This window comes from Mesoplodon bidens (genome assembly GCF_964165515.1).
Source record: "Mesoplodon bidens genome assembly, chromosome: 17".
NCBI lineage: Eukaryota > Metazoa > Chordata > Mammalia > Artiodactyla > Ziphiidae > Mesoplodon > Mesoplodon bidens.
In genome coordinates this window covers 21,243,553-21,271,410 of record NC_138174.1, presented here as the reverse complement: position 1 = coordinate 21,271,410, position 27,858 = coordinate 21,243,553, and the positions used below count along the sequence as shown (strand labels likewise).

General features: G+C 43.6%; 1 protein-coding gene across 5 annotated transcripts; it reads left to right on the top strand.

Annotated features, from left to right (window-relative positions):
- On the top strand, positions 1 to 27,057 carry SLC25A30 (solute carrier family 25 member 30). Of its 5 annotated transcripts, none has more exons than XM_081214904.1 (10): positions 1 to 106; positions 12,240 to 12,361; positions 13,884 to 14,031; positions 18,065 to 18,159; positions 19,262 to 19,347; positions 21,128 to 21,223; positions 22,123 to 22,247; positions 23,540 to 23,678; positions 25,059 to 25,139; positions 26,084 to 27,057. In XM_081214904.1, the coding sequence occupies exons 2-10, from the start codon at positions 12,298 to 12,300 to the stop codon at positions 26,123 to 26,125; spliced, it is 876 nt and encodes a 291-aa protein (XP_081071030.1). In that variant the 5' UTR covers positions 1 to 106; positions 12,240 to 12,297; the 3' UTR covers positions 26,126 to 27,057. The 5 variants fall into 5 exon arrangements, with proteins under 5 accessions (XP_081071030.1, XP_081071031.1, XP_081071034.1 ...); XM_081214905.1 differs by having other exon boundaries at positions 81 to 106; positions 11,529 to 12,361; XM_081214908.1 differs by lacking the exon at positions 1 to 106 and adding an exon at positions 113 to 538.
- The last annotated feature ends 801 nt before the right edge of the window (positions 27,058 to 27,858 follow it).

The window sequence follows — 27,858 nt, the reverse complement described above, 5'->3', positions numbered from 1 at the left end:
GGGCTGCCCCCGCCGCTCCTCAGCCTTTCCTCCAGTTCCCGTGCGGCCGCTGGAGCCGGCAGTTGCTGTACCTGGGGAGTAGGAGGTGCAGGGCCACCGCCACCCGGTAAGTGTCTGACTTCCCGGCTGGGGCCGCGCTGGCCTCTCCGCGCCTGCTCCGGGTCGCCCCTCCTCCGGCCCGCCCTCCATTGCCCCGCGGCATCCAGAACCACTGGCGCGGAACTCCCGGCCCCAACGCGGCGGCGCTGCCCCTCTGGTCGGCCGCGGTCCCGGAGAGCCCCGGCGCCGGCGGCCCTACCCAGGGGCCACCTCTGCTCTCCGGTTCGCTTGCGGGGCCTGGCTCGGTGGGGCGCGAGGTTCCGGGGTGGGCCCCGCTCCTCGGGCTGCAGCTCCCTGCGGCCGGGCCGGTTCTGCTGCATCAGAGCCGGCTCCCGGCCCTCATCACTCGGTGGCGTAGGGGGTGATTTCTCTTCCAGCGTCACCGAGATCAGGCGTGAGGCCCGTCTGGCATCTCGGCGTGTGTGCCCTTGCCGCCGAGGTGCGTTTCTCCTGCCTCTGCATCCCTCACACCTGCGGTTCATTCAAGAGCGTGCAGCCCGGGCGCCCGTGAGCTGCCTGCTATGGGAAAAGGCTTTCTGTACTTTGAATTGCTCCGGGAACACACCAGGCTGGCTCACGTTGGCAAGGACCGGTTGAATTCATCTGCTCGGAAAGTTAATGCAGCTCTGGATTTTAGCGTAATTCTAGGTGTGAATAATTTCGTGTAAAACAGTTGAAATGGCATTGTTCCTGCGCAGGAATAGCAAAACGTCGAACTGCCCTGCAAGAGTCGAGATTCGGCCTCCTCCTCTGGCGAGGAAAGTTGAAAGGCATGAATTCTGTTCTTGACTTTGCTGCAGCCAAGCTTTGTGACCATGGACTCAGTTAATTCACGTGAAATAAGATAAATTTCTAAGATTCCCTTCAAATCCCATGTGTCATTAGTCTGATGAGCTTATTTTTCGCCCCGTACCTTTAAAAAGAATGAGAAATAGGAAAAAGCCATGAAAGGCAGCCCTGCAAGGAACAAAGATTTATGAGCGCACAGAAGTTTAGAGACTGGATTGGAGTTTAAGATTGGGGACTGAAAAGGGAGCACAGTAAAAGTGAAAGAACTTAGCCAGAATTAATTATATAAGAGAAACTTGGAAAGCTTTCGGAAGTTCCAGCAGCAATTGCTGTTTTTAATTCCCTCTCTTTGTAGCTGTATAGATGATGTAAGGAGAAAATAAATGTTGTTATAGAAAATGTAATAGAGAGGAATGTAACTTTAGCATATATCTTAAGTGTAGGGAGAATCCTTTGTAGTTCTTAATTTGTATAGACACTTCTGCTCAGAAAACACTTTTTTTTGGTTGTTAAATAGATAAAAATTTTTGTACATCTCGCTCAGGAAAACCCTACCTGTATTTTGAATATGTCGATTTCCTACCCTCCCACCCACCGCTTTTTATTGTATTCTTATTATTTGCGCCAGTATTTTTAACAGCCTATGGTAAATAGCGTTTGGCTTTGTAGGTACATAGAGGAAGGATCAGCTTTCCCTCAGGGAGAGCTCAGTTTGAGTACTTCATAGCTGTGTGACTAGTCACAGTCACTTTCCCTCTCTCAGGCTGTCTTTCCTCAATTGTGAAATGAGATAATGATACCTATTTCATAGGGTTGTGAAGGTTACATAAAATCCTTCATGTGGAAGACATATAGCAGTGCCTGACATGTCAGGTATTAATAATGACAGTATTGTGTTCATAGTGCAGCACAGAGAAATGGTCTCTGGGTTTTAGTTTGGCTAGAAGGTAGGGCCCCAAGAGGAGAACTAAGTGGCAAGTGATCAATAGCCACTTCCGTGCTGGACGCTGGAACTTTTGCAGGTTGTAAGCTCTTCCTTCCCTGAGTCTCAGGCTGAGCTGCTGCTCAGACACTAGTGATCACTAAGGGACACATCAATCTCCCTGACTGTGTTGGCCTGTTAGTCTTGACACTTGAGTAGAGTTGGGATTTTTCCCCAAAATTGAGCTAGCAAGTTAAGGAATGTGTGTGAGGAGAACCCCTCAAAGAGAGCTCAAAAACAAAGAAATGGTTTCATTTACTGAACAGAGACTTCAGCCCAAGATAACTGAAGCCCTTCACCGCTTGCCCTGGCCAGTACAGCTTACTGGACATACGGTCTATTAACCAGAACCTTTTCTTATTTAGATGTTTGACCAATTACTGATACTCTCTGGTTGTTATTTAAACCAAATTCCTTATGTGACTCTGCAGACAGTAACCTGGGAAGGCATGGTAGTCTTAACTGCTCAGGAAGCTAGTCCTAGCTTTGGGAAAGGAAAAGAGAAGAGCCCCAAAGTTAATTTACCCCCTCGTCTTAGTTAACTTTTAAACATTGTAGTGAATAGACTGTACTTTCTTACAGTTTAACCAGGGATACTGGAGGGGGGACCCTTGTTTGTGGAAGATAAGTTATTGTGGGGTAATATCTGAACAGGAACTAACGGGTGTGTGCTTCATCCCATGTGATTCAAAACCCTGGGAGGCAATTCCACAACAAGATCGAGCTCTACTTGAGTAGTTGCATATGAGTATAACCCAGAACCTCTGGGTTTTAATATTATAACTAACTAAAAATTTAATATCAAAACCAACAGAAGAAAAAGTAGCCAAATCTCATTAAACTTAAACTGGCAAAAGTATTGGCAGGAAATCAGAAAGTTAATGGGCGAGATGGCATGAAGTCATATGACAGTATAGTTTTTTTTTTTTAATAAATTTATTTTTCGCTGCGTTGGGTCTTCGTTGCGGTGTGCGGGCTTCTCATTGCAGTGGCTTCTCTTGTTGCGGAGCGCAGGCTCTAGGCTCATGGGCTCAGTAGTTGTGGCTCGCGGGTTCTAGAGCGCAGGCTCAGTAGTTGTGGTGCACGGGCTTAGGGCTTAGTCGCTCCGCGGCATGTGAGATCTTCCCGGATAAGGGCTCAAACCCGTGTCCCCTGCACTGGCAGGCGGATTCTTAACCACTGCCCCACCAGGGAGGCTCCCCGATGACATAGTTTTTAAAACATGTTTTGTTTCTAATTAGAGATCAGAAGTTATAATCCCATTCTGAATAACGTTTTTGCTGACATTTTAGAGAATATCTTGTGTGTGTGTGTCTATTTTGTACATATACATTTATGTATACACTGCAGGAAAAATCTCTACTAAATAAGATGAATGCAAAGAAGAACCGGCTATAATGTCAACACTACCTAATCAACTACCTAATTTTAAGTGATATGTATTCCAAGGCCATCATTTATTTGACTCATTGATGCTTGGGATTTCCCTCCTTCAGTGGCTGGGGCCCTGTGTGTGTACTTTTAAGAAGCTCCTCAGCCAGGTTAGGAACTACTAATAAGGAGTCCTGTGTTCCACACAGATGCTTGATGCATGTATAGTATCACAGCCAAGAAAATAAGAATCATAGAGGCCAGGGGGAGGGGGGAATGGAGAGGAACTGCTTAATGGTTTCCTTTTGGGGTGATGGAGTATTTTGGGGCTAGAGATGGCGGTTGTACAAAATTGGAATGTACTAAGTGCCACTGAATTATTTGCTAAAATGGTTTATTTTGTTTTTGTTTGTTTGTTTGTTTTTGGCTGTACTGCGCAGCTTGTGGGATCTTAGTTCCTCGACCAGGGGACCAGGGATTGAACCCTGGCCCGGTGAGTGAAAGCGCCCAGTCCTAACCACTGGACCGTCAGGGACTTCCCTGGTTTATTTTGTAGTACGTGAATTTCACCTCAGTAAGAAACTTTGGGAAAAAATACGAATACTATCTTTGTATACTGTGTATTGGAAAAATTAATTATAACTGTTTAGATTGACTACCTTCTGAATATATATTTTTCTCTTAAGGCTTCTCTCTCAAAGCACATGTTCATTGTTTCTAAGGTACATCTTATCAGTAGTACCTTTTCCAAGGTGCTTGGTAATATTTTCTCAATTCAAATGCGATCACTCCTTTTGGATCATGTGCAGCCTCAGGTGGGTAGCAGAAAGAACACTAAACTTGGGATCAAAGCATTGGGGGGTTAGAGGTCCACTTCTTCCCCATCAGCCATGTGGCCTTGGACAAGTTGCTTTCCTGAAACTGGGTTTCCTTGTCTCTTTTTCTGTCCTATCCCAAACTTGTGGGGGGATCCACTGAAATCACTTATGTGGAACACTTTTGTAACGGCAAGTGACAGTGCTTCCAGACGCCACCGTTATGTAGTTATTGTTTTGCTTTTTAACTTGGACTCGGCAAAACCCAAGAATGGGTTGAGGACAGTAATGAATTATTGGATTTATTATTAATGTGTTTTATAGTCTGTAACTTATAGTGTTAATCCTTACCTTAGTTATGAATTTAGTAAGGCTAAGAATTAAGTACAGATATTAAACTTTTTCAAGGCTAATAGTGAGATGAGTTTTGGGGAGCAGGACTTGTTCCTTGCTACTGAAATACATAAAACATGATGATTTTTTCAGTTCCATGCTCAGGGAGCCTTCTACCTTAGTCTTCTGTAACCACTCTGAATTTGGTTAATGTCTGTAGATGAGGAACAGATATCTGTATGTCTGTTAGGGTCCTTTTTGAGTTCCTTTGTTTTCTCTTGGTGTAAGGAAGCCCCTTGGCCATCTTGAGAAGTGATGTTCTTGGCAGTAGTGACTTGTGGTAGGTCTCCTGGGAAATACAGACATGGGAACACTCCCAAACGTGTGAAGTAGAGACATTGGGCAGGGCTTCCCGGGTGGTGCGGTGGTTGGGAGTCCGCCTGCCGATGCGGGGGGACGCGGGTTCGTGCCCCGGTCCAGGAGGATCCCACATGCCGCGGGGCGGCTGGGCCCGTGGGCTGTGGCCACTGGGCCTGCGCGTCCGGAGCCTGTGCTCCGCGGCGGGAGGGGTCACGGTGGTGAGAGGCCCGCGTACCGCAAAAAAAACAAACAAAAAAACAAACAAAGAAAAGACATTGGGCATATTGCTTGCCCATGACTATAGTAAATTAGGATCTTATTTTATTTTATTTTTATTTTTATTTTTTTTTTGCGGTACGCGGGCCTCTCACTGCTGCGGCCCCTCCCGCCGCGGAGCACAGGCTCCGGACGCGCAGGCCCAGCGGCCATGGCTCACGGGCCCAGCCGCTCCGCGGCATGTGGGATCCTCCCGGATCGGGGCACGAACCCATATCCCCCCGCATCGGCAGGCGGACTCTCAACCACTGCGCCACCAGGGAGGCCCGAGGATTTTATTTTAAACTGACAAGAATTAGGTTTGATAGTATATACAGAGAAGTGTCCTAATTTCCATGTGTCTCCTGTTAATTGGTGCAAGGCCAGATTTGCCGACGAAAATCGCATAAAACTGCAGAACACGTAATGAATGTGGGGAGCCTGGCTGTGGCAGGTGCGTGCATATATGTCACAGTGAGTGAGGACCTATACAAGGAAAGGAGGATGGAAGGCAACATTCGTGTCTTTTTTTTTTAATAGATCTTTATTGGAGTATAATTGCTTCACAATACTGTGTTAGTTTCTCTTGGACAACAAAGCCTATCAGCCATCTGTATACACATGTCCCCATATCCATTCCCTCTTGAGTCTCCCTCCCACCCTCCCTATCCCACCCCTCTAGGTCCTCGCAAAGCACCGAGCCGATCTCCCTGTGCTATGCGGCTGCTTCCCACCAGCCAGCTATCTTACACACTATTTTACATAGTGTGTATATGTCAGTGCTACTCTCACTGCGCGCCAGCTTCGCCCATCCCCCCCATGTCATCAAGTCCACTCTCTATGTCCACCTCTTTATTCCTGCCCTGCAACTAGGTTCATCAGTACCATTTTTTTTTTTTTTAGATTCCATATTATATGTCAGCATATGGTATTTGTTTTTCTCTTTTTGACTTACTTCACTCTGTATGACAGACTCTAGGTCCATCCACCTCACTACAAATAACTCAATTTCGTTCCTTTTTATGGCTGAGTAACATTCCATTGTATATATGTGCCACGTCGTCTTTATCCATTCATCTGTCGATGGACATTTAGGTTTGTTCCACGTCCTGACTGTTGTAAATAGTGCTGCAGTGAACATTGTGGTACATGACTCTTTTTGAATTATGGTTTTCTCGGTATATGCCCAGTGGTGAGATTGCTGGGTCATATGGTAATTCTATTTTTAGTTTTTTAAGGAACCTCTGCACTGTTTTCCATAGTGGCTGTATCAATTTACATTCCCACCAACAGTGCAGGAGGGTTCCCTTTTCACCACACTCTTTCCAGCATTTATTGTTTCTATAGATTTTTTGATAATGGCCATTCTGACTGGTGTGAACTGATACCTCATTGTAGTTTTGACTTGCATTTCTTTAATAATTAGTGATGTTGAGCATCTTTTCATGTGCCTCTTGGCCATCTGTATGCCTTCCTTGGTGAAATGTCTATTTACGTCTTCTGCCCATTTTTTAACTGGATTGCTTGTTTTTTCAATATTGAGCTCTATGAGCTGTTTATATATTTTGGAGATTAATCCTTTGTTGTTTTCATTTGCAAATATTTTCTCCCATTCTGAGAGTTGTCTTTTTGTCTTGTTTATGGTTTCCTTTGCTGTGCAAAAGCTTTTAAGTTTAACTAAGTCCTATTTGTTTATTTTTGTTTTTATTTCCATTACTCTAGGAGGTGGGTCAGAAAAGATCTTGCTGTGGTTTATGTGAAAGAGTGTTTTTCCTATGTTTTACTCTTAAGAGTTTTATAGTGTCTGGTCTTACATTTAAGTCTTTAATCCATTTGGAGTTTATTTTTGTGTATGCTGTTAGGTAGTGTTCTAATTTCATTCTTTTACATGTAGCTGTCCAGTTTTCCCAGCACCACTTATTGAAGAGGCTTTTTCTCCATTGTATGTTCTTGCCTCCTTTGTTGTAAATTAGGTGCCCATATGTGCATGGGTTTATCTCTGGGCACTCTGTCTTGTACCATTGATCTATATTTCTGTTTTTGTGCCAGTACCATACTGTCTTGATTACTATAGCTTTGTGGTATAGTTTGAAGTTGGGGAGACTGATTCCTCCAATTCCGTTTTTCTTTCTCAAGATTGCTTTGGCTATTCGGGGACTTTTGTGTTTCCATATGAATTGTAAAATTTTTTGTTCTAATTCTGTGAAGAATGCCATTGGTAGTTTGATAGGGATTGCAATGAATCTGTAGATTGCTTTGGGTAGTATAGTCACTTTCATAATATTGATTCTTCCAATCCAAGAACATGGTATATTTCTCCATCTGTTTGTGTCATCTTTGATTTCTTTCATCAGTGTTTTATAGTTTTCTGAGTACAACTCTTTCGCCTCCTTAGACAGGTTTATTCCTAGGTTTATTCTTTTTGTTGCAGTGGTAAATGGGGGTGTTTCCTTAATTTCTCTTCCTGATTTTTTGCTGTTGGTGTATAGGAATGCCAGAGATTTCTGTGCATTAATTTTGTTTCCTGCAACCTTACCAAATTTATTGATTAGTTCTAGTAGTTTTCTGGTAGCACCTTTAGGATTTTCTATGTATAGTATCATGTCATCAGTAAACAGTGACAGTTTTACTTCTTTTCCAATTTGTATTCCTTTTATTTCTTTTTCTTCTCTGATTGCCGTGGCTAGGACTTCCAAAACTGTGTTGAATAATGGTGGTGAGAGTGGACATCCTTGTCTTGTTCCTGATCTTAGTGGAAATGCTTTCCGTTTTTCACCATTGAGTATGATGCTTGCTGTGGATGTGTCATATATGGCCTTTATTATGTTGAGGTAGGTTCTCCCTGTGCCCATTTTCTTCAGAGTTTTTATCATAAATGTGTGTTGAGTTTTGTCAGAAGCTTTTTCTGCATCTATTGAGATCATATGTTTTTATTCCTTAATTTGTTAATGTGGTGTATCACATTGATTTGCGTATATTGAAGAATCCTTGCATCCCTGGGATAAATCCCACTTGATCATGGTGTATGATCCTTTCAATGTGCTGTTGGAATCTGTTTGCTAGTTATTTTGTTGAGGATTTTTGCATCTATGTTCATCAGTGATATTGGTCTGTAATTTTCTTTTTTTGTGATATCTTTTTCTGGTTTTGTAGAATGAATTTGGGAGTGTTTCTCCCTCTGCAATTTTTGGAGGACTTTGAGAAGGATCAGTGTTAGCTCTTCTCTAAATGTTTGATAGAATTCGCCTGTGAAGCCATCTGGTCCTGGACTTTTGTTTGTTGGAAGATTTTTAATTATGGTTTCAATTTCATTACTTGTGATAGGTCTGTTTATATTTTCTAATTCTTCCTGGTTCAGTCCTAGAAAATTGTACCTTTCCAAGAATTTGTCCATTTCTTCGTGGTTGTCCATTTTATTGACATATAGTTGTTTGCAGTAGTCTCTTATAATCCTTTGTATTTCTGTAGTGTCAGTTGTGATTTCTCCTTTTTCATTTCTAATTTTATTGATTTTTGTCCTCTCCCTTTTTTTCTTGATGAGTCTGGCTAAGGCTTTATCAACTTTGTTTATCTTCTCAAAGAAGCAGCTTTTAGTTTTATTGATCTTTCCTTTTGTTTTCTTCGTTTCTGTTTCCTTTATTTCTGCTCTGATCTTTATGATTTCTTTCCTTTTACTGACTTTGGGTTTTCTTTGTTCTTCTTTTTCTAGTTGTTTTAAGTGTAGGGTTAGGTTTTTTTTTTTTTTTTTTTTTTGTGGTGCATAGGCCTCTCACTGTTGTGGCCTCTCCCGTTGTGGAGCACAGGCTCCGGACGCGCAGGCTCAGCGGCCATGGCTCACGGGCCTAGCCGCTCCGCAGCATGTGGGATCTTCCCGGACCGGGGCATGAATCTGTGTCCCCTTCATCGGCAGGTGGACTCTCAACCACTGTGCCACCAGGGAAGCCGTGTCACTTGTTTCTATGTATTGTTTTTTATTTCTTTGATTTCTTCACTGATCTCTCAGTTATTTAGTAGCACACTGTTTAGCCTCCACGTATTTGTGGTTTTTACAGTTTTTTTTTCCTGTAATTGATTTCCAGTCTCATAGCGTTGTGGTCAGAAAAGATGCTTGATACGATTTCAGTTTTCTTAAATGTTCCGGGTCTTGTTTTTGTATCCATGCAGTCAGTCTGTGTCTTTTGGGACATTTAATCCATTTACATTCAAGGTTATTATCGATATGTTTGTTCCTATTACCATTTTCTTAATTGTTTTGGGTTTGTTTTTGTGGGTCTTTTTCTCTTATGTTTCCTGCTTAGAGAAGTTTCTTTAGCATTTGTTGTAAAGCTGCTTTGGTGGTGCTGAATTCTCTTAGCTTTTGCTTGTCTGAAAAGCTTTTGACTTCTCTATTGAATCTGAATGAGATTCTTGATGGGTAGAGTAATCTTGGTTGTAGGTTTTTCTCTTTCATCACTTTAAGTATATCCTGCCACTCCCTTCTGGCCTGCAGAGTTTCCTCTGAAAAATCTGCTGATAACCTTAAGGGGATTCCTTTGTATGTTATTTTTTGTTTTTCCCTTGTTGCTTTTAATATTTTTTTCTTTGAATTTAATTTTTGTTAGTTTGATTAATACGTGTCTTGGTGTGTTTTTCCTAGGGTTTATCCTGTATGGGACTCTCTGTGCTTCCTGGGCTTGGGTGACTATTTCCTTTCCCATGTTAGGGAAGTTTTCCACTATAATCTCTTCAAATATTTTCTCAGATCCTTTCTTTTTCTCTTCTTCTTCTAGCACTCCTGTATTAGAATGTTGGTGCGCTTAGTGTCGTCCCAGAGATCTCTGAGATTGTCTTCAGTTCTTTTCATCCTATTTTCTTTATTCTGCTCCTTGACAGTTATTTCCACTGTTTTGTCTTCCAGCTCACTTATTCGTTCTGCCTCAGTTATTCTGTTATTGATTCCTTCTAGTGTATTTTTCACTTAAGTTATTGTGTTGTTCATCTCTGTTTGTTTGTTCTTTAGTGCTTCTAGATCTTTGTTAAACATTTCTTGTATTTTCTCATCTGTGCCTCCATTCTATTTTTGAGATTCTGGATCATCTTTACTATCATTACTCTGAATTCTTTTTCAGGTAGATTGCCTATTTCCTCTTCATTTATTTGGTCTTGTAGGTTTTTACCTTGCTCCTTCATCTGTGATATATTTTTTTGCTGTCTCTTTTTTTTCCTTTTTTAATGAGTGGGATTGTGTTCCTGTCTTAACTGGTTGTTTGGCCTGAGGCTTCCAACACTAGGGTTTGTAGGCTGTTGGGTAGAGCTGGGTCTTGGTGCTGAGATGAGGAACTCCATGAGACCTCACTCCGATGCATATTCCCTGGGATATGAGGTTCTCTGTTAGTCCAGTGGTTCAGACTTGGACCTCCCACCGCAGGAGCTTTGGCCCAACTCTGGGCTCGTGAACCAGGGTCCTGCAAGCCGCCTGGGGTGGCAACAACAACAACAAAAAAAGTAAAAAATAAAATTAGACTAGGAAACTAACAGATATGTTAGGAAGAATATAAACATAAAAATATAGATGAATCAACAACCAGAAGATGCATCTTTACCACAATAATAAATAAAGAGGGGCTTTCCTGGTGGCACAGTGGTTGAGAGTCCCCCTGCCGATGCAGGGGACACGGGTTCGTGCCCCGGTCCGGGAGGATCCCACATGCTGCGGAGAGCTGGGCCCGTGGGCCATGGCTGCTGAGCCTGTGCGTCCAGAGCCTGTGCTTCGCAACGGGGGAGGCCACAACAGTGAGAGGCCCGCGTACCGCAAACAAACAAACAAACAAATAAATAAATAAAGAGGAGGAGGGAAAAGAAAAAAAGCAAGTGTGGGGGAAGTCCTTGGCTGTGGAGGCGGGGCCTAAGCAAGGGCGAGGTTTGGGTGGTGGGCGGGGCCAATCCTCAGGAACCACAGGGCTGGAAAAGGGGGTGCTGTGGGCAACAGAAGGGGCCTAGGTGTGCCCCCCACCCCTGGTCTCAGAGGGCAGGGGACCTCACCTGGGAGCCCCGCAGGCTCCCCGGGCCTGAGTGGCCGGGGCAAGCGCCCTCCACTCCTCTCGCTTCTCTTGCATGGCTCTTTCAGCCTGCCTCTCCTGATCTCCCCAGCCTCCCTCCTATGCCCCCCGGACCCACGTGGCCTGGATGGGGTTTGGAGTGGGGGGTACTGGCCTGGGAGCTCAGCAGGCTCCCGGGGCCTGAGTGGGCGGGGCAATCGCCCTCCACTCCTCTCCCGCTACTCCAGGAGAGTCCCTCCTGCCTGCCTGTTCTGATCTGGCCTCAGGGGCACCAATCCTGTCTGGCCTCCGCTCCTCCTCCCCACTCTGTCCCTCTACGTCCTACTGGTTCACTTTGGGGTTCCTCCCGTCTCCTTGAGCATCAGAGTCTCCCACCAGTGCCCTGCAGGCGCACTAGTTGTGGGGAGACGATAATTCTGCGTCTTCTCACACCGCTATCTTGACTCCACCTCCCGTGAGTGTCTTTTTTCTATTTTATTTCCACAGTAGGCATGAGTAAAGGTGTGGACTCTACCCTTAATTGGTTGTATTGGCTGCTTCAATTATGATGATGATGATAATGGAGAATTTAAAAACCTAGAGGTCAACAGGAACTTTACTAGGAAGGAGGTGGCGAGGCTCTGACCCCATAGTCTGCCTCGTTCCTTCATCCCAAGCCGCCTCACAGCTAGTAACGTAACGTGAGTAAGAGAAGAGAGCTAACGTTTATAAACTAGAGGTACATTTTGGTCATTTAAAGTAATTATCATTTTAGCTTGTGACACTGGGTTGCAACATTTTTCTGCTTCTGTGTATCTGAAAGACTCCAGTACCTCCTGGGAGGGACACTCACTAAGACAGTGGCAAGCAAATAGCAAATATTTATTAAGTGAAGAACAGATTTAAGATAACATGGACTACCCAGAAAATCACCTCCATTGTACTACACTAATCACACACGTATCAAGATATCAAGATATTGGCTTATTTAAGGCCTGGGTTAGAATTAAGGCAACTGATCAAGTGATTTGGGGTTTAGGAAATAGGGGTGCTTTCCTTTATAAGGTGAGGATCATCTTGGGAATTGTGCATGTGTGGGTGGGGACAGCGTTCAGGGGTAGCATCTGGTAGTGCTCACTCCAATTGAAACACAAGCTTAAAGAAGAGACTGCCTGTGTGAGAAGTTACAGTGTTGAAACACCTTACTTTTGTGTCCAGGAAAAACCCTGTTGGAGGCTATGCGTCTGTGAACAAAGGAGAAGGGACAGCGGTGAGCATGTCAGCCCTCAACTGGAAGCCTTTCGTGTACGGAGGCCTGGCCTCCATCACAGCGGAGTGCGGTAAGGAGCCCAGGGCAGAGGCCGGTCAGCTGCCTGCTGCACGTGACGAGGCTGAAACTTACGGGTGTGATCATTGGCTGTCATAAGACTTATGGTGTGAGTGTAGTTCAGGCACAGAATGTGAGATTATGAAACACTTAATCTCAGCATTCAAAATTTCTTTCTTCCTTTGGGATACTTTTAAGACAAACTAGTGACTTTGGCTGCTTATTAGCAGTTTAGGGTTGAAAGTTCAGTGGGGAGACAGTTGGACCTATTGCTCTAACGGAAGTTTCATGAATCATTGTTGGATGACATCTGTCCCTGTTCTCTTTGTCCTTTTCCCCGCTTCATCACTGTTAACACATTTGGCTTTAAAAGAGGTTTAGGGAAAAAAAAGGTTTAGGGAGCCCCAGGGCCTTCCTGAGCCGGAGGTGAGTGACTGTCGTCGTGCCATCATGTTCTGATCATGCCTGTTGTTCATGTCCTGCTGGTGACTTCATCAGCTCAGCTCCAATCAGATCCTGTTTGTTCCTTTGTTTATTGCCCGGATCATTCATTCAGCACATGTTCATTGACGGGAATTCCCTGTCAGTGGTTAGGACTCTGCACTTTCACTGCCCCAGGGCCCAGGTTCAAGCCCTAGTTGGGGAACTAAGATCCCACAAGCTGTGTGGCGTGGCCAAAACCAAAACAAAACACATGTTGATTGAAATGCTGCCAAGTGCCAGGTGCTGGGCTGAATCGCTGCTGTCCTGGGACAGAGGCTGCCCCTGAAGAGCCAGTGGGGACCAGGGCTGAGGGGCTGAGGCACATTAACCACTGACCACTGGCTTAGGCTCCCCATGTAGATTCATCGACACAGTGACTCAAGGTTACTGTGTGTGGGTTTATATGTTTGGATGGACTATCTCTTAAGTACTACATTAAACATTTTTACCTACATTAACAGAGTCACTTTTAGGCTGTAATACACAGGTGAGAAACGCCTTTAGAAAACGCATTTATCTCCGTTCACGTTGAGCCCCGTATCAGCCTTCACATGTGTGAAAAATAGTAACTTACATTTTATTTTTATTATTATTATTATTATTTCTTGGCTGCACTGCGCGGCCTGCAGGATCTAAGTTCCCCAACAAGGGGTTGAACCCGGGCCCCAGCAGTGAAAGTGCTGAGTCCTAACCACTGGACTGCCAGGGAGTTCCCAGTAACTTACATTTTAAAGTGGATTTCCTGTTTGTGTAAATCATTCCATGTACTTACTTCTGATAGCAGTGCAGCCTCCTCAAATCCTAGGTAGAATAAGATGGGACATAAATAAAAATGTACAGAAAACACAGTTATGCATTTTTAAAAAGATTTTTAAAAATCTGTTCTTTTTTTTTTTTAATAGGAAGATTGCAAAGTATCTGCCATTTCTTAATTCTGTTTCTTAGTTTACGTTATAGTCTGAATGTTTCCTCAGTAATCTATCCCTGTGTGTCTTTTGTTTAGTGAAATTTCTTTCTATTAAGTGAAACATTTCCTTCTTCAAAATTTTAAGGTACTTTTCCAATTGATTTAACCAAGACACGGCTTCAGATTCAAGGCCAGAAGAATGATGCAAACTTTAAAGAAATCAGGTATCGAGGAATGTTGCATGCGTTAGTGAGGATAGGCAGAGAGGAAGGCCTGAAAGCACTGTATTCAGGGTAAGTAGACCTTCGTGTGTTTATATTTCACTGTTGAGCTTTCAAATGAACAGATGTCACACTAAGACTTCATAGAGAAAAAATACAAGTTTGGGGTGTATTCAAGAGCAAGTAGCAATGGTTGATTTTTTTTTTTTCATTTTTCATTTCAACTTTATTTTCTATATATGTGTTTTAATGTAGCGAGTATTGTGGTGCAACTATGTTTTCATTATATTCAAATACAGATAATAATACAAAAATTACATTTGTTTTAATAGCCCTTCCCCTTGGTTATTCTGAATTACTGAGGTTTTTGCTATAATGAAAATGATATGATATTCTCCATAGGTAAGAGTTGCAGTGAACAGCTTTTCTTTAATCCAACATTTAACGACCAGTGTGCTGCAGGCAGTGGTTAGGAAAGTGAGTAAGTCGGGGTCCTGCCTATGTCAGTCAGAGGCCCTGCAGGAAACAGTTCGTTCGGGTGGTTTAAATGAAGGGAGATTAATGAAAGGGCTACTTAAGGGTTAAGGGAGCGAATAAAGGGTTTTGTGGTACGTAGAAACTAGCAAAGTGAGAAATTGTTACCAACCCTGGGACCAGGGGGACAAGGACAGGAATGATGTTAGCAGAGCCTACTAGGGCTGGAGCCTTGAAGGAGCCAACAGGCGTTGTTGAGAGATGCCTTACTAGTGCCCAGGGAGAGGAAGAAATACCTCCACTTTTTCTCCCTCCCTCCCTCCCTCTCTCCCATCTTCTACTGGCTGGAATCAGCTGGCAGGGGAGCCGGGTGGTGTCATCCATGGCGCCAGCTTCGGCACAGAGCAGCACAGAGAGGGGCGAGACTGGATCTGGGTGGACACGTGGGAATCGGCAGCAGCCCCTGCCCTGAAGGAACTATGGTTGAGTGGGGACTGCAGATGTGCAAACGGGATTACAGTGGCGTCTGCCCAGTCCTAGCCTCTGGTTGAGGCAGGGCATCAATCCCAGACTAAGAGGCCCTGGACCTGATCCTGAAGGACCAGGTCCAGATCCCAAACTGATGTCTCACAGCCCTCCCACCCACGGGTCCCCGAAGGTTTTTGTCTTTCAGTTGAGCCAGTCTTTTAAATGCGAGAAGTTGAACATAAAAACCATTCGATCGTCTCAAGAAAGCTAACATCCGGGCCCACATTGGGTCACTTATGATAATAGTAACTGGTGTTAAGGATGCTTTCTCTGGTTTACCAAACCTCTGGCACTCACATAGTGTACGTGTGCAATTAGACTCAGCCCGCTTCACGCGCTCATAGCATCTGCCCGGTACCTGTAAGTGTGTGAGTTTACTATACCTGTGGCAGACAGAAGCCACTGAAGGGTTTTGAGTAGAGGGACTGACATGATCAGGTTTCCGTTGTAAAAAATTCCCGCCTGCCATTGGGAGAAAGAGAGACAGTGACAGTGGAAGCAGGCTGACACATAAGAAGCAGAGACAAGGATCTGACCTGAGGAATTGTCTTGGGGATGGAGAGAAAGAAGGCAGGCTGTTGAGGGCAGAGGATCGACACAGTGTACGACCTCATACGTGAGGGGTGGTGGGGAAGGAGGAGACGGGCTAGTGTCTCTTTCTGGTTCTGGCCAGTGTGCAGATGGAGGGGCCACTCCTTGGTCTAGGACACAGAAGAGGAGAGCGGATTGTTTGGAGAGGGAGGATAATTAGTTGTGTGAGACACTTGCTCTGGTGGTAGGGGTAGGACATGTGAATTGAAAACTCTGGGAAGCAGCTGGAAATGCATCTTGGGATCAGTGTTGGAAACATGAGTTTAGGAGTCATCACTCTTCGGACAGTTGAAGCCACGCGAGTAGCTGAGCTCATCTGGGGAGTGTGTGGAGCCGTGAGAGAAGAGAGGAAGGACAGAACTCCTGGGCCCCTCAGAGGACAGAGGTAGGATGTGCAGAGAAAGAGGAGGAATTGGAGAGAGGGAATTTATGGCAGCTCAGGGAGGAGACGGCTGCAAGCAGGACAGAGAGTGGACCACAGCAAATGCTGGAAAGGCAGAGGGGCTTTGTAAGATGCTGATTGAAAAGCGTCATTCAGTTTAGCTACAGAGATGTCCCTTGGGCCCCTTTTGGTGAGGGGGCTCTTGATGAGGGTGGAAGGAAGCCGGATTGCAATCTGAGAAGGAGGTGGGAAGTGTGGCAGGAGAGCCTGCGAGTATGAATGCCACAGGGTGGTTTTGGGGTGGGGAGGGTCCCGGAGGAGGGAGAGGGAGTAAGTGGAACAGGGCCCCCCGGGAGGTGGGAGATGAGCTCCAGAGCAACCCTGGAGGATGCTTACGGAGGCCAGATTTCACCAGGTGCTTTGTCCTGAGAAAGGAAAGCCCTCCCATTATAATGTGGATGGGCAAATAGAACTCCGTGTTCATGTACGTTTTCACTGAGGATAAATATGAGGGGCTGAGCTATCACTTAGGGAACTAATAACTTGCACACATTTAACTGAACACACACACACACACACACACACACATATACATATACATATATTTTATTTTGCTCCACTGTGTGGCTTGTGGGAGCTTAGTTCCCCGACCAGGGATTGAACCGGGGCCCTTGGCATTGAAAGCACCTAGTCCTAACCACTGGACTGCCAGGGAATTCCCAAGAACCCACTTTTTTTTTTTTTTTTACCTTTGTTTTGTTTTAAAATTTTTATTTATTTATTTTTGGCTGTGTTTGGGCTTTCTCCAGTTGTAGCGAGCTGGGGCTACTCTTTTTTTTTTTTTTTTTTTGCGATATGCGGGCCTCTCACTGCTGTGGCGTCTCCCGCCACGGAGCACAGACTCCGTATGCGCAGGCTCAGCGGCCATGGCTCACGGGCCCAGCCGCTCTGTGGCATGTGGGATCTTCCCGGACCAGGGCACAAACCCGTGTCCCCTGCATCGGCAGGCGGACTCTCAACCACTGTGCCACCAGGGAAGCCCTCTTTTTTTTTTTTTTTAATAACTTTATTTATGTATTTTTGGCTGCGTTGGGTCTTCGTTGCTGCGTGCGTGCTTTCTCTACTTGCGGCGAGCAGGCTCCTCTTCATGCGGTGCGCAGGCTTCTCATTGCAGTGGCTTCTCTTGTTGTGGAGCATGGGTTCTAGGCATGTGGGCTTCAGTAGTTGTGGCCCACGGGCTCTAGAGCGCAGGCTCAGTAGTTGTGAGGCATGGGCTTTGTTGCTCCGTGGCATGTGGGATCTTCCTGAACCAGGGCTCGAACCCGTGTCCCCTGCATTGGCAGGCGGATTCTTAACCACTGCACCACCAAGGAAGTCCTTGGGGCTACTCTTCATTGCGTTGCGTGGGCTTCTCATTGCAGTGGCTTCTCTTGTTGCGGAGCACGGGCTCTAGGCACGTGGGCTTCAGTAGTTGTGGCACATGGGGTCACTAGTTGTTGCTCGCGGGCTCTGGAGCGCAGGATCAGTAGTTGTGGCGCACGGGGCTTAGTTGCTCCGTGGCGTGTGGGATCTTCCTGGACCAGGGCTCGAACCCGTGTACCTTGCATTGGCAGGCGGATTCTTAACCACTGCGCCACCAGGGAAGTCCCTCTTTATTATTTATTTTGTTTATCTTTGGCTGCGTCGGGTCTTAGTTGAGGCATGCTGGATCTTTCGTTGTGGTGCACGGGCTTCTCTCTAGTTGCGGCGTGCAGGCTCCAGGCCACGTGGGCTCTGTAGTTTGCGGCACACGGGCTCTAGTTGAGGAGCGAGAGCTCAGTAGTTGTGGCACTAGGGCTCTAGTTGAGGTGCGTGAGCTTAGTTGCCCCACAGCCTGTGGGATCTTAGTTGCCCGACCAGAGATCGAACCCACGTCCCCTGCATTGATTGTAAGGCGGATTCTTTACTGCTGGACCACCAGGGAAGTCCTCCACCTATATTTTTGCTGGATTTTAAACTCTTAAGAAATCTGTCTTAGTGTAGTTTGATTGTGGAAGGCAGATACGTGATTGCGTCTCCTATGTGTGCCTTCTAGAGGATTTTAAGTGGTTTTTTAGAATTTTTTTGTCTCTTTGTCCGTTGGTTTGGCAGGATTGCTCCTGCGATGTTGCGCCAGGCTTCCTATGGCACCATCAAGATAGGCACCTACCAGAGCTTGAAGCGGTTATTTGTCGAGCGCCCGGAAGGTGAGTGGGGAATTCCACTTGTGGACAGGAGGTGGGTTGTTTGTCTTTTTATTCAAGTGGTTTGGGATCGATTTTCTTATTTGTGTCTTTACTCCTGTGGAGGAGAACTTTGGGTTGGGTGTAAAATCTAAATGAATTGTACTTGCTTATATCAATATGCAAGTCAGATATGAGCTGAACTTAGGGGGGTAACAGAGCAATCTTACAAACATCTTAATGAGTTGTCCATGTTTCCACAATGTCCAGACTAGAGGGTATGTTGTTGTAGTTCTAGCCCACTTAAAATTCTCTACAATCATAGGCATTATCACCTATTTTTCAGGAAAGCGGTGACTACATTTTCTTAGTATTGAGAACTCTGAGTTCTAATATTCTCTTGCTGTTTGATTCTTCGACTTTGCTTTAATCCCTAGAAGTTTCTGTCTTTTTTACAAAGAGATAAGCACTAGTCACTGTTCTATGAGAGCAGTGAGCCAGGAGCAAAGATGTTTTAAAAGTGCTTCAGTATATTTCAAATTAAATATGTATAATGTGCTTTAAAATTTTATCTCCACCTTATCTCATAGGAGGGTATCTATTATTCTCCTACCAGTTGGTATACGACCTCATCTTAATTACAGTGGTCTGCACTTACACACAGAAGTGAATTATGGTTCACTTCCATGATAATTCACATTCCTTTTTAGGTGTCAAGAAATTTTGCTAAGCAAAATCCCTTCACCTGGGGCTTCCCTGGTGGCGCAGTGGTTGGGAGTCCGCCTGCCGATGCAGGGGACACAGGTTCGTGCCCCGGTCCGGGAAGATCCCACATGCCGCGGAGCGGCTGGGCCCGTGAGCCATGGCCGCTGAGCCTTGCACGTCCGGAGCCTGTGCTCCGCAACAACGGGAGAGGCCACAACAGTGAGAGAGGCCTGCGTACCGAAAAAAAAAAAAAAAAAAAAAAATCCGTTCAGCCAGCAAAATCCCTAATCCTTTGAAAATTACTTGGTTCGTTAAGCATGTATTTCTTTAGTTTCTTAAATGAACGAGTGATGTTTAAGTGAATTACACCTATACATGAGTTACTCATATGAAGAGGCAAATAATATGTCTTTGTTTGCAGATGAAACCCTTCTGATAAATGTGGTCTGCGGAATTCTCTCTGGAGTCATATCCTCAACCATTGCTAATCCAACTGATGTTTTGAAAGTAAGCAGTGCTATCTATGTCTTACAGGCACACTCTGCATTTTCTTATTGTAATCAACATTCAGATAATGAAAATCTGTGAATATAACATATACTATGTATGTGTGAATCTTTACAGTTCTAGTGCCATGAAGACTCAGAAACATGCACTAGGTGGGTTTCCCACTGATACAGATAAGCTCGCAAGTAGGGCCCATTTTTGGAGACTTTGGAGGTTTTGGTGATTAACCAGAAAAAAGAAAATTAGACTTAGATGTATTTGAATTTCATTTTTCATTGAAAATCTCCCTTGTTTTTATTGGTTCATTAAAATAGATGGGCTGTTGGGAATTCCCTGTTGGTCCAGTGGTTAGGACTTGGCGCTTTCACTGCTGAGGGTGCGGGTTCAGTCCCTGGTCGGGGAACTAAGATCTCAAGAGCCACACGATGCAGCCAGAAAATAAAAAATAAAATAAAATAGATGGACTGCAAGTTTTACAGCAGTCTAGGCAGCTTGTTGATGACCGTTTCTGAAGACGTTACGTTTTCCTCTAATTTGATTTCAGGAAATAGTAATAAAAATATTTACATAACTACAATTAGATATAACTCATTAGATGACCTTATCAACAATACCAGGGATACAGCCTCCTTAAATCCTTTTTGTAATAAGGCAAGGGACTAACTAATTAAAGAAAATCAAAATTAGGTGTGAGTTATTGGTCACACCCTCTCAAGGTATTCCTTTCCTTCCCTCATTCTTTTTCTTTCCCCCATTATTTAAGCAGCATTCACTGTGCTTCTACCTTGCACCAGTTGGTGTACTATATGCTTAGAATCCAAAAATGAGTCAGGCAAAGACCCCGCCTTCAGCTTTCAATCTAATAGGAGATTCCGACAACATCAAAATTGCATGCAGCAGGCCGTTCGGTGCACTACAGTTACATACGGTGTGAAGAGAAGTACCAGGCCCTTTTGCCCTGAGTTTACCCTGTACTGGGGTAAAATTGCTAGAGAAAAATATCCACACTCCTATTAACCTCTTAAATGTATATCAGGGCTATGGAAAGGCAGTTCCTGCATTTTCTTTTCTCATGTTAGCCTGGCAATAACAGTTCCCTTTAGAATTAGAGGGTAATGCATGTGCTCCCTAAACCAAAATAAGGTACCAGTTTTTTAGTGAGAAGAAGTCCCTTTTTATTCTTAAAAATGCAGAGCTACATCAAACATTTTTATGTTGGAATATTGGTCATGTGAATTCCATGGCGGTTGTAAAGTTCACTTGTAAGTTCCCGTGTAACAGAGTGTGACAGACATCACATGGCCATCCTTTGGCCAGCACGTCTGCGTACCTTGGGGTTTGGCTGTTTGGAAATAATAGGGCTTGGAGTAACTCGTTTAAGAAATGTGCTTGCCAGTGCTTGGTGCTGCCAGGTACACTGGATACTCATTAATTATGTTGAATCTTTAGAATTAACCATGATATTCTCTCCTTCCTGCTTAGTAACCTAGAGGGAGATATGCCATTTTCTTTCCTTTTCAAAAGACTATTTAAAGAAATTTCTTTTTGACACTTAATGAGCTGCTGCATGCAAGACTGGACTCTACAAGATGCTTTTTCTTGATTCTAAAGTGCCTAAGAACCAATCCTGATAAATTTAAACTAGCATTGTAGTAATATTTATATTACAGTTTTTTTCTTTTAATGGTTATTAAACAACGAATTGAATAATTTTTTTTTTAAGTCTGCATTTAGGGAGAAACATGCTAGTTTCTTTCTCACGTTAGTCTTTAATTTCTAGATTCGGATGCAAGCACAAAATAGCACCCTTCAAGGAGGAATGATAGGCAACTTCATTCACATTTACCAGCAAGAGGGAACAAGAGGGCTTTGGAAGGTAAGCTTGAAAAACAGACCCAACTAACTTAGTTCTTCCCTTTTTTTTTTTTTTTGCGGTACGCGGGCCTCTCACTGCTGTGGCCTCTCCCATTGCGGAGCACAGGCTCCGGACGCGCAGACTCAGCGGCCATGGCTCACGGGCCCAGCCGCTCCGCAGCATGTGGGATCCTCCCGGGCCGGGGCACGAACCCGTGTCCCGTGCATCGGCAGGCGGACTCTCAACCACTGCGCCACCAGGGAAGCCCAGTTCTTCCCATTTTTAAAAAAATTTATTTTTCCTATTTTTATTATTTAATCCAAATGGTATAATGGAGTAAAGGAAGAAGGATGACATCTGCCCTTGAAGGTCTTCTTCCTTAATTTCCTTAATCTGTAAAATGAAAATGTCATGATTTTACATAAGGAGTATGTCGTGATTTTAAAGTGCCTTTTGAAAAATTCATATATAAGAAATTCTGTGAGGATTGAATACTTTTTTTGTTTGCTTTTTTTCCCCCTAAGTTCTTACGGAGAAGAGGTTATAGTTACATTGGATTTTTTGATCTGTATGGTTTCATGGCTCTTAAGTGAAGACTGTTAGGCAAGCGCCGGTATGGAATTCTATTTCCTAGTGTTCTAGGGACTGTCATCTCATAGATTAGATCTTAAAGGTCGTCCAGTCCGATCCTCTCCATACATACAAGGAAACCGGAAGCTCTGAGAGGTGACTCGTCCTGGTCCAGGTCGTACAGTTAGTGCCAGAATCAGAATTAGACTTTGGGGCTTCTGACTTCTTACCGTCTGGATTTTTCTACTCTTTCACTCTACATTGCTACCTACCAGCAGGAAAACGTAAAAATTGGTCATAGTTTGTAGGGGAGAGATATCTGACTTGTTATTCTTGATATTTTTACCCAGGGCGTGTCCCTTACTGCTCAGAGGGCCGCTATTGTTGTTGGTGTGGAGCTGCCGGTCTACGACCTCACCAAGAAGCATCTGATTCTCTCGGGCTTGATGGGAGACACTGTGTATACCCATTTCCTGTATGTTTATGGATTTTAAAAAAATTAATATTTTAGGTATGCATGAGCTTAGGGTAGAAATTTGCTGCAAATTTATAGACATTTTAAAGAAAGTTTATCATAAAAGTATTATATTCTCATATTTGAAAAATTATGATATGGAAGTAAACCAGGATAAAGGATGTCCTTACCCCTTTACCTAGGTAGCCATTGTTAACTGTTTGATGTGTACCTTCAGGTGTTTTCTATGCATATGCAAATATGTCTACAAAAATTACATGTGCTTTATTATACAGCTGCGATCATGCTTGGCATTCTCTTGCTTGCTTTTTATTTTTATAATTTTTCTGATTTATTGAGGTATAATTGGCAAGTAGAATTGTAAGATACTTCAAGTGCACAATACGGTTAGATACACGTATGCATTTTGAAATGATTACCCTCATCGAGTTAATTAACACATCCATCATTTTATGTTTGTGTGAAAACATTTAAATTCTACTCTTGTAGCAAATTTAAATTATATATACTACTGTGTTGTCACCCATAACCACCATGTTATACATTAGATCCTCAGACCTTATTCATCTCATAACTGAAATTTTTGTACGCTTTTGCCAACTTCTTCCCAACCCCAAGCTCTGGCAACCACTTTTTTGACTCTCTGTTTCTATAACATTTGGCAGTTTTGGAGTCTCTTCTGATTCTTATGTGCTAATGACATCTACTGGGTGGAGGCCAGCGAGCTGCTAAACATCTTACAATGCACAGGACAGACATCCACAACAAAGAATTCTCTGTTCCAAAATGTTAGTAGTGCTGAAGTTGTGAAACCCTACTCTGAGTTAGTTGATACCAGGGCCGGTCTATGGTAGTCTTGTGACTGAAAGTTTAGTAGAACCCAGGGCCCTGGTGGGCATCACATTACAGTGAGGAAATCTTTTTCCCTGATCTCTAAGAGCAACGTAGTTATGAGATGGCTAAAATTACTCTGATGCCTATTTGTAGGTGAATAGATAGAAAAAATAGATCATCCTTGGAGGACGCTCCTTCCTGTTTCTATGATTCGTTGACATTCCAGAACCTCAAAAGTATTCTTAGCCGAGGCTAGAATTTATAAGCCAGTATAAACAATGCTGGTGTTTAAGAAGTCTGTGCAGCTCTTTAGATAAGGGCCTCATTCTCATATATTCCATCTTGTAACCTGTTACTTTAACCTAGTTCGGGAGGAGGCTGTTTCCTGCCCTTGATAGTAGGGGCTGCAGCCCAGGGGTATTAAACTTTTTATTTTTCAAATGGTCTCTTCTTTATAGCTCAAGCTTCACCTGTGGGCTGGCGGGGGCCCTGGCCTCAAACCCTGTCGATGTGGTGAGAACACGTATGATGAATCAGAGAGTCCTTCAAGATGGCAGATGCCCTGGCTACACAGGTTCCCTGGATTGCTTGTTACAGGTGAGCGGGGTTGTCCATCTGTACACTGTTGTGAATGCCTTTCGTGGCTCATTGGCTTCCATGTTGCCTTCTGAAGAGTTTCTTTTCAGGATTTAAAAACACAAGGGTTTAGAGCCTGACGAACCTGTGATTCTGTCATTTGTAATCGTGTGACTTCGGTCAAGGTACAGACTCTGTACACCTCGGTTTCCTCACAAGTGAAATGGGACAATAAATAATAGCACCTACTTCACAGGATTATTATAAAAACCATTGAGATCATACCTACAAAATAGTTAGCACAGTGCCTGGAATAATGTTATGTAGAAACATCATATACATTTATAATAATAAGTATAGACATAATAATAAAACCTTGTTAGTATAATAATAAGGGACACTGGTGAAGTAAGCACATTTATTTAAGTTAGTCTTCAACATTCTAGTGGATTGCTTCAATCTGTGAAACAGCCCCCCAAATATATGTTTGTATTTATATTTATTTTATTTATATTTATTTAACCAAAGGAGTATCTAAATTTTGAGGGCTGATGTAACTAAGATGAGTGATGCTCTAAAGTCTTGAGATGGTGCAGAGTTTCTGCCACACGGGCTAATTTTTTAAATACACAATCTAAATGAATATTTAGAAACGAAAGTTCATTTTTCTTTTATCTCTGCTCTGCTGTGAAGTGTGAGAAAATAGTCATATTTCCTGTGATTGTAGTAGAACTGTGTCTCCTTCCAGAATATATCACCTTCCTGTTGAGTCAGACTGGAATGAACATCCTTCATTCAGACAGCTCTCAAAGGAACACGTGAATCTTACCTAAACTCTCAGTTTAAATAATTGGGCCTACAGTTCCTGAGTAGATGAAAGTCTGTGACTGTCTCCCCTGCTGGATTGCCAGCAGCCAACGATGAGGGACCACTTCTGTGGTTGCTGTTCACCGGCATGGTGCTGGTACATCCCTAGCCTTCAAATATTGCTTTGATGAAGCAAAGAGACTTAATGTTATCTATCCAACAACATGAAACGGTGGTACTCTGAATTATGTCTTTACTGCCCTGGCTTCCTGTTTTTATTTCTGACCTGCTGTAAGCCCACATGGCAAGGAGGCAGAAGACTCTAGTTGGAATTAAATCTCATCTCTTATTCATCCAACTGCTGTTTGCTTTGGGTGTGGGATAGTTTGGTACAGAGCCTTAGTCTTCACCTATGCAGAAACCTTTAAAGAACGAAAAGAGGCAGAGGGCAATGATTTCTTAGATAGTCCTTCCAGATAGAATTTTGTTTTTAAGAAAAATATATCAGTTCAGTCTGGCTACTAATTATTAATGCATATTTGACATAATTGGAAAGTCGGACGTTAACTTTTTTTTCCCCCTCCCTTATAACAGACATGGAAGAATGAAGGGTTTTTTGCTCTATATAAAGGGTTTTGGCCAAATTGGTTGAGACTTGGTCCTTGGAATATTATTGTATCCTTTTCTGTTGCAGTAGATCTGAAAAAAGATACAGCTGAAGAATGTTGTTTATATAAACCGTCATGTTATTAATTATAATTTAGAAGTAGGTTCTTATTCTGTTAAGTTCCTCTGATTCAAGAAATAACTCTTCAGTTTCTTTTTCAGGAGGTATAAAGTCTCTGCTAGGCACTGTGAAGCTTGGTTTAATGGTGGTGTGATTGAAAGGCAATGGTAGCAATAAAAACTTTTCTTTAGACTCTGCTCTAGGAGCTGAAGAGTGTTTATGATTTCAGAGAGAGGGAGAGACAAGGATTTATTTATTTGTTTATTTTTTCAATCCCTAGCCACCCTTGGGAAGGATGTGGTTTGGCAGCCATGTTCTAGAGTGCTTATTTCAGAGAGTGCCTAAGGATAGAGAGGCATTAGCTCCAGAATTATTCGGCTGATGAGCACTTTTCCCTCTACGCCAAAGTGGGAGGCAGGAAGGAAGAGACAGTTTGTTAGAAATGAAAGGACAGAATTATAAAGCAGGGGATGTCAGTTTGCACCATCCTTGTTTAGCTGCGCCTCCCTCCCAGGCAAGCTTGCCTACCAGCAGCCCTGGAGGAGAGCTCCCCGGGGTTGCTCTCTTGCTCTTTCTCACAGAATTTACTGTTCTGTGAAGTCTTGCCAAAAGTCAGAAAAGCTAGCAGTGTGGATGTAATCTTAGAGGCTTTTGGAGGTGATGCAGGGGATTTATGTGTCTCAGTTGTGGTCTGTCTCTTCCAAGCTGACCTTGGGAAGGTTAATGGGGAGATCTCTTGGGGTGGTTGAGGGTGGAGCCCCTCATGTTTAATCATGTCCACGGCATGTGGTCTGCCCAGAAATATTTGTTAGGAGGTGTGCTATTTGTGGGTCTGTTTTGATGCGTTAGGGTTAAGATGGCATAAAATGTCAGCCTTAACTAATACCTGCAGTTCTTTGTGACATATGAGCAGTTGAAGAAATTGGATTTGTGACAAGACTGCATGAGACATCCCGCTGAAAATGCTCACGTCTGAAATAGCGAAGCTTCCTGTCTTTCCCACTGCTTCTCACTGCTTGGCCCGCCACAGATTCTGAGGTGTGAGCAACAGGGGAAGACTGGGTTAGCTCAGGTTGCTGTGTCCTGGCATCGGACGCTCTGCACCAAATGTTTAATGGCATAGACTGTAACATCCAAACACTAGTCCTTACCATTCAAGTGCCCTTCGACATCAAAGGTAACATGAAATGCATGTTTCTTGCTAAAGAAAACTTGCATGAAGATCAGGAACTGCGGACTGATTTCCCTCAGGGGAGAATAACTCCTGATGCATCTCAGCTCATAGCTGAGACTCCCAGACTGTTCGAAAGAAGCTCTTCGGAACCGTGGAATGAATAGAGCCTCCAAGAGGGTGGTATTGTTCCTGAACTTCTGGGGGGGCTTTGGCTTCCTGTCTGCTGAAGAAATTCACACATGGAGACCTGGTATACCCCAGGTATAAACAGTGCAGGATATAGATCCCTGGAATATTGCACTGCTTTCTAATTTCCAACTTTGGCAGGATCTTTCACTTATAATAAGTGATTTTTAAGCCTTTGACCACTCGACCTTTGTGAGGAATTGTTACAAAGCATTAATACCTAAACTCATGATGGTGTGATAGGTTGGCTTGGAAGGTGGCAAAGTCTGTGCTGGTGGGAGGTGTTTTTAAGCTACTTGGGTTCTGTCTTAAGTAATGTTTGTAATTTGCTCTGTGATTTTAGCAAAGTTTCTATTTCCCAATCTGTAAAATGGGGATAATAACATCTATTGATATTGACAGTCAGGTGAAGAAGGTAGTAGCTGCTACTACTTGACTTGTAGGATTAGTTTGTTTACATCATGCTGTCATACAGCCATCATCCCAGCATAAATGGTCCATGTGTATGGAAGAGAGTTGTTTTATCATGGGCTTCTCCTGAGTGAGATCCTTTGTTAAAAGCCTTGTGAAAGAAAGAGGTTAAGGTTTTATTACGTTTTCCGTAGCAAAATGTTGCAAGTGAATCAAAGAGTTGATTTTTCCAGATTTCCCGCGTTTTACTTTAGTTCTGGTCACATTTGTCAAAATACTTCCTTTCTTGGACTTCCTAATCAGTTTGGAATGAAAATACTTGCTTGAAATTCGAAAGGCAATTTTTTGTGTGTGCGCCTGTTTATCTGGAGTCTGATAAGAGGTATATAATGTCTTCCTTCTTTTCTTCTAAAGACAGGATATCATTCTTCTTTTTCATCTTCATCTTATTCTTTTCAAAATAAAAAGTGATTCTCAGAGCCCCACGACCTTTACGCTTCTAGAAGATAGCCCCAGGAAAGGGACGATATTGAATATTTACTTGGGTACCTTCGGTTCTACTCTTTGAGAGTAACATTAAATACATACTCACTGTGGCCTCCAGGACAGACACCTCTGCAGTATATGCAGGTTCCCAGTCGGTCCAGCCCCTGGGCTGCTTCCTCCCTTGAAGCAGAATGGAAGGCATGCATGTTTTTCTTGGAGATTAGGCAGTTTTGCTCCCAGTCACCTTGACCTTGCCTTCTTTGAAAAAGATTTTGTGAAGCAGAATTTTAGTTCCAAAAGTAAGAGCTAAGTCAAGAAAGGAGGAGGTCGGAAGGGCAGGTAGGTGTTGATTGTTTCAAGGCCCAGATGGAAGCCCAGTTCTCCCTGACCAGCTCTGGACATGACTCTGG

What these genes read in the sequence shown, in the direction of transcription:
- SLC25A30 (XM_081214904.1), top strand. Translation starts at nt 12,298, where the DNA reads ATGTCAGCCCTCAACTGGAAGCCTTTCGTGTACGGAGGCCTGGCCTCC. An exon ending in ATTTGTCGAGCGCCCGGAAG is followed by an intron (nt 18,160 to 19,261) that starts GTGAGTGGGGAA and finishes CTTTGTTTGCAG; the next exon opens with ATGAAACCCTTCTGATAAAT. An exon ending in GAACAAGAGGGCTTTGGAAG is followed by an intron (nt 21,224 to 22,122) that starts GTAAGCTTGAAA and finishes ATTTTTACCCAG; the next exon opens with GGCGTGTCCCTTACTGCTCA.